At 49.6% G+C, this 6,513-nt stretch overlaps 1 protein-coding gene across 1 annotated transcript in view; it reads right to left on the bottom strand.

Moving 5' to 3' along the window:
- LOC106723601 (NACHT, LRR and PYD domains-containing protein 1-like) overlaps window positions 1-5,876 on the bottom strand; it is a 63,643-nt gene extending 57,767 nt beyond the window's left edge. Inside the window, exon 1 of the mRNA XM_014530210.1 lies at window positions 5,594-5,876. Coding sequence (XP_014385696.1) covers window positions 5,594-5,876 — 283 coding nt within the window. The remainder of the gene's footprint in view (window positions 1-5,593) is intronic.
- Between the last annotated feature and the right edge of the window lie 637 nt (window positions 5,877-6,513).

Consider the following 6,513-nt stretch of genomic DNA (forward strand, 5'->3'; position numbering starts at 1 on the left):
CAACGGGCAGTTGGACTTGTTCCCCTTCAACAACATCCTGAGCAGGTAGGCAAGCTGGCCACCAAGTTCCAAACTTACTCAACTTGCTGAAGGGCTTGTTCCCTGTGTCCTGCATGTGGTCCATAAAGTTTACCTTTTCAGCTTGGCCACTGAGAAGCTCAAGTTTGAGGAGGGAGAGACTGTGAAGGTAATCGAGAAGCCTGGGAATAACCAGGAGAGGTGGAAATGCAAAACCGCCTGGGGGCAGGCAGGCCTTGTCCACCCAACTAGTGGTGGTGCTCAGCCATGGGCCTGCCCTCTCCACGTTGCATGCCCCATACATCAGCTACCCGGGGTAGGGGCAGCGGGTGCTTTGCAGACAGAGAGTGGTACTATGGCAATAACACAGCACCAGGCCAGGTGCGTCCTCAATGAGGGGTGCTGGAGGGCGACATCCTCATTGGGGACAGGGAATCTTCACCCAGTGACTTGTCATGTGTCTCTCAAAGCACCAGGAAAGAACGAACATTACAAGGTGCAGCTTGTGAAGCATGTCAACTGCATCAGGCAGCGGCAGTTTCCCACTATGGACACTACAGAAAGGCCCCCTCCTCACCGCGGGCATGGGGAGAAGCTGTACCTCATCAGAGCGCTTCAGTGATGTCCTCCCAGGGCCCGGCCACCTCTGGGCCTTGGTGCCACACTTACTTCCCTAGCGCTGAGCTGGTGGCTCCAAGACATGGTGGGTCACCTGCTCTCCTGCAGCCCCTGTTCTGTCCAGTGGCTCCTCCCCTACTGGGGTCCTTTGCCTGGTTGATGTTCTGTCCAGGTTCTTTATTTCCAACTGCCTCCCCTTTGCCATCCCAGCCCCTCATTCCAGGGTTCAAGGCTGCCCCTCCTACTGTGGTTAGTTTTAGAGAATGAAAGATGGAAGAGGGCAAGTTTGTCCAGTTTATCTTCTCAATTAGAAACAGCCATACACTCTTCAAAGTGTTATGCTGTCAGCACCCCTCAGTAAAGACAGGTGGCCCAGTGGGGATGCACTGAAGCTGCTCTTGGTGAAGTGACCTAGGTTCACTCCAAGGTGAAGGTCCCTGGTCCAGCAGACCTTTTTGGTGTCCTTTACACACACACAGACACACACACACAACACACACACTACACACACACACTGTATACACACACACACACTCACACACACAGACACTATACACACACACACAGTACACACACACTATACACACACACACTCACACACACAGACACTATACACACACACACACACACACACTCGCTCACTCACGCACAATACACACACACACTCACACACACATATGCATAACTTTTTTTTACAGGGAAGTTTTTCAGGATTTACAAAGAATATGTGATTGGTAATAAGAGACATAGAAAGTTTATGAAGGAATTGCATTCTGTTTTCTTTACATATTTACTCCTTTATCTTTTCAACAACAGTCTTGAGATGGTACATTCCTACAGTTGAAGAAGGGGTCTTGACACCTCCTAAACCTGCATGCTGATTCTTCTGGCTATTGTAGTAAGAAGTAGTATGACAAAACTATGTGTGATTTATCTTAGGTAAACTCTGACTCATTGATAGGACAGCAATGACTGAGCATTTACTATATACTCAGTGCCTGAAGGGAGGAGTTTAGCACATGTATTACTTGTGTGTGTTTTTTTCTGTCACAACATTTTTTATTATGTTGAAGTCATAAATTTAATGAGTGAAACTCCAAAAGGAAAAAAAGAAAAAAAGTATTTAAAACAGCTAAAATAATTTGGAAATGGATACACAATATAAAAAATGTAAATTGTGACAGCAAAAACAAAAATATGGGGGAGTAAAAGGGTAGATTTTTGTAAGTGATTGAAATTCAATTGTTATAAGCTTAAAATAGACTAATAAGTATAAAATATTTTATGTAAGTGTCATGGTATGCACAAAGCAAAAACCTATAGCAGATACACAAAACATAAAGCAAAAGGAATCAAAGCACACCACTATAGAAAACCATCAAGCCCTGGCCATATGGCTCAGTTGGTTGGAGTGTCTTTCCATACACCAAAAGGTTGCTGGTTTGATCCCTTGTCTGGGTATGTAGGGGAGGCAACGGATAGATGTTTCTCTGTCCCCCGCCCTACTCCCTCTCTCAAAATCAATAAAAACATATCCTTGGGTGAGGATTAAAATGGAAAAAAAGAAAAGGAAAAGAAAATAATCAAATTACACAGAAAAACACCAAGAGAGGAGGAAAGGAATAAAGGAAGCACATAAAGCTATAAAAACAATTGACAAATCCTTCCCTATCAGTAATTACTTTAAGTGTAAAATAATTAAATTCTCCAATCACAAAACATAGAGTGGCTGAATGGATAAAAAAGTAAAAGCAAACCAACAATAAAACCCAAGACCTGACTGTTTGCTGCCTGCAAGAGACTGGCTTTGGCTTTAAGGACACATATAAGCTAAAGGGAAGGGATGGAAAAAATGTTCAATGTAAAAGAACACCAATGAGAGCAGGAGTAGCAACTATTACATCAGACAACAGAGCTTGAGCTTCTGACCATCACTGCCAGGGCCTGGGGCAGGAGGAGGGAGAGTGGCACAGAAGGAAGGGAAGAGAAAAGGGGACATGGAAACTGGGGGTGGGGTCCTCACAAAGCAGCAGCAGGGTGGAGGGAGAGATCACTGGGTCTAGGTTCCAGCCCTGGGTGTTTCCAAGTGCTGTGTGAGCGTGGATTTGGATGCTGGGATGAAAAGAGAAAGAGGCAAGGGTGTAGCTGAGATTTCCAGCCCAGGTGGCTCCCTCTATATGTGGAGGGTGAAATCAGAGAAGTCAGGAGAGGGTTCTGGCTTGAGCTGAGGAATAGGCCTACCCTCCTCTTGAGGTTCAGCTAGAGAACAGAGTCCAACTTTGAACTTTCTGGACCAACCAGACCTCAGTTCAGAGTTATCATGACCCAAGCTGTGCCTGGCCAAGGACCATGTTATCATGGCAACTGGTTGGGTAAGATTCACTGCCTGGATGCATAGGCCTGAGTTTACCCATCTTTCATATCAGAGAGGGTGTAACCTCAACACTGAAATGTTCCTGAAAGATCATTTCTAGGCCTACTGACCCCACCACCGCACTTGGGCTCCTCCATCCTTCTTATGGAGTTCTCTTGGCCCAGGTCCTCATGCAGCTCTAGGCTCACCTGGCTGGGAACCCACTTGCTGCCTTGCAGCCCCACGTGGGGCCTCAGGACAGCTCAGCAAGGATCACTTTTCCAACTCTGTCCACATGTCAGGCAAGTGTTTCAAATTCTCTCTGTCTTGGAGGACCCAGGACTAAGGTCAAAGAATTTCAGCAGCTTGGTGGAGGTGAACCCTCGGGGGGAGTTCTGCTTGGGTGGAATTGGGGAGTAGGGGGATGGGAGCAATTGGGCTGTGGGAAGGAGATTAGGGGTTGATGCTTGCTAGCAGGATGGGCAGGAGCCAGGGCATTGAAACTGGGGGTATTCAATGGAGAAGAACTGGGCTGGCAGTTAGACAGACATGAGCAAAGCAAGGACGATAGGCCAGGTACAGAGGTCACCAGGGTGGAGAGCTCTGGAGACCTAGCAACGGGCCAAACTTGGAAAACAAGGACTTCAACCCCAGGGTAATCTTCCTTCCCCTGGCATATCACTGATTATGGGGTTTGGACTCCCTGACCTTTCATATCTCTGGCCATGCTGTTCAGACCCCCTGTTATGAAAGGTCTGGTCTGACCCCACTGGTCTAACACCTGGTGCTATTCTCACAGTCAGTCGTAGTCAACAGCTGCTGTTCATTCCTCCCTAGAAATAACATCTGGGTGTCAGTTGTATTTCAGCTCCAGGCCCAGAAAAGCAGCCAAACCACTCAGGACCATCTGCATTGACCCTTTGCCCTGGTACAAACCAATCAGTGGAGACCACAACCCTGAAAGGACCCACTTGGAAAGCTGATGGATATTCTATTGAGATCCTCCCTGGGATCTCCCCTAAGATCTCCACTCTTAAAAACTTTTAGGATGGAGGACCCAGTGCGCTCTCCCTCCTGGGAGCATGCCCATGCCTTTCCGCACCCATCCCCTCCCCTTCCATCCCCCATTGATGTTAAGTCGGAGAGAGCCCAGGATCAGATGCATGCAGACATGTGATGAGACAATGGACTCCCCCTGGCATGTCTAACAGATCAACATGCCAGACACAGATACTGGCTTCTCCCTGAATCAACACCGACCCCCACACAGATACTGACTCATTCTTGAATACCTGGCTGACCCCCCTGCAGCTGAAACTTCCTCAACTGAATACCTCAGCTCATGTCCCCGCCCCTCACCCAACCACAGTATAAAAAAAGCGCCCCCCTCCCTGTTGGTGTGAATCCACATGCCCTGTCTTTGGGGGTACGTGGGTCTCCTGGGGACGCAGAAATAATGCTTTTCCTTTCCTTTCTTTTCTGATTTACTGGACTCTCTATTTCTTGCGCCGCCTCCTGAGCCACCTAACCTAACAATTACCATTACCTTTACCTTCCTCACTCCCAAGCTCCAAGGGTCCCTCTTTTGCTTCTGTAAGTTGTTTCCTCAACCCCTTTGTTCTGCCATCCATTTCTCACACCTCTGTGATTTTCTAAGTAAAAATTCTCTTACAGTTTGAGTCTTGGCTCTGAATTCTTCCCTAGTCAGAACTCTAATTCCAAGGTTGGTGAGCCAAGGTCCGGTCTGACCCCAGTGGTCTAACACCTGGTGCTGTTCTCGCCGTCATGGTCAACAGCACCAGAAAACAAGAGACCGGTCTTAACTAGGCGAGGTCAGGAGGAACCAGCGAGCCCACTGCAGCCTGCCCCACCCTCTTATTGGAGAATGGTGCCCTGACACTGCCCAGCAACTGTCCCGATCTGGGCTTCAGGAACTTTGCGTTTCTGGTTCTGCCTTTACCTCCCCATATATGTCATGACTCCTCTCTGTGCCTCAAGTCCCCTCACATGAGGCTGAGAGCCTCTGCCACCCACAGCTGTTAGTAGTAATAATATCGCAGGGGCAGCAATAGTTCACTGAACAGTTCAAAGAATAGTTCATTGAGCACTTACTAGGAAGTGGACTCTGGTAGGTGTCTAACATGGATTACCTCTTTACCCTCCTACAGTCCAGGGGGCAGGCTCCTACCCTCTCATTTTATAGATGGAGAGAAGATGCAGAGAGCAGTGAAGCGACTTGCCCAATGTGGTCATGGGAGGACGGGAACTTGCTTTTCCCCGACTCCCTTCTGTGCTTATAGCACAAACCAGGCAAGTGGCCTCTTGGGAGGTGGGTGTGAAACCCACATCCTCCCTGCTGGTGCTCCTGAGAGCCAGCCTCTTGTCTCTCTGGCCCTCTGAGTGCTCCCTCCCAGGTGCTGTGAGAACCCATGGGTTGCTGGGAATGCACTTGGCATTCTTCCCCCACAAACCTCTTAGCTGCAGTCTAGTTTGAGCCTGGATCCCCGCTTTGACAGGGCAGTCCCCTAAAAAAGGTCTAATTGGGTTCAGTGGGTTGTGCGTGGGAAGGATATCAACAGCAGGAAGAGGGGTATGTCTACTCACCTGACTTCATAGCTGGCTCTTTCTGGGCTCGGGCACACAGCTCGCTCAAGCCCATCTGCTCCCAGGTCTGCAGAGCAAGGTCCCAGGCCTGCTGCTCCCCGTACTGAGCCACAAGGTGTGAGGCCACCTCCATGCCACCCACCTCCTCTGGTTGCACTGGGGTCGCCCCAGGAGAGTGCTGGCAGAGATGCTTATCAGGCAGCCGCAGCAGGAACTCCCTCAGCTGCTCCTTGTTCATACACTCTAACATCCGGGCCAGCGGCTGCTGGACTCCATGGGCCATCTCTGCTGCACTGGCCATGTCTGTTGCACTGGCCATGTTTGCTGCACTTGTCTCAGTTCCGACTCCGAGGGCCTCAGGGATGTCCACTGGGGAGGGGGTGGGTGGGGAGGGCATTAGGTAGGCAGAGAATAGCAATCATTCTTGTCCCCTACCATATCCCAATACCAGACTCCCCCCGGGGTCATTACTGGTTCCCTGGCAAACTCCTCTTAAGCACTACAAACCCATTTTTGTAATCCTCTTGGTTTCTTCCAATAGATGATGCTGGGAGAAGGGAGGTTAAGGGAAGAGGCAGGGAAAGCCATAAAGGGAGGAACCCAGAGAAGGCAGAGACATTTGCAGAAGTCAGGCTACTGAGATGCTGGGGTGGGGGCAGTGAGAAGAGTGAAGTGGTGAAGATGGGAGGATGGGATCTTCAGGACACTCACCGTTCTGTGCTCTTCAGTCTTCCCTACTGTGAGACCCGGAGCTCTGGAGCCACCTTGAGCTTTAATGCTGACAGGAGATGGGGTGAGGGGAGAGGCAAAGCACAGGGTGGATTTTTAGATCCCAGGGTGGAGCTCAGAGCTGCTTCTCCCAGGTCTCTTCAGAATGCTCCTGGCCCTAGGCAACCAAAGGGCAAGAATGCCCTCACCCA

This window comes from Myotis brandtii, unplaced genomic scaffold (assembly GCF_000412655.1).
Source record: "Myotis brandtii unplaced genomic scaffold, ASM41265v1 scaffold728, whole genome shotgun sequence".
Classification (NCBI taxonomy): Eukaryota; Metazoa; Chordata; class Mammalia; order Chiroptera; family Vespertilionidae; genus Myotis; species Myotis brandtii.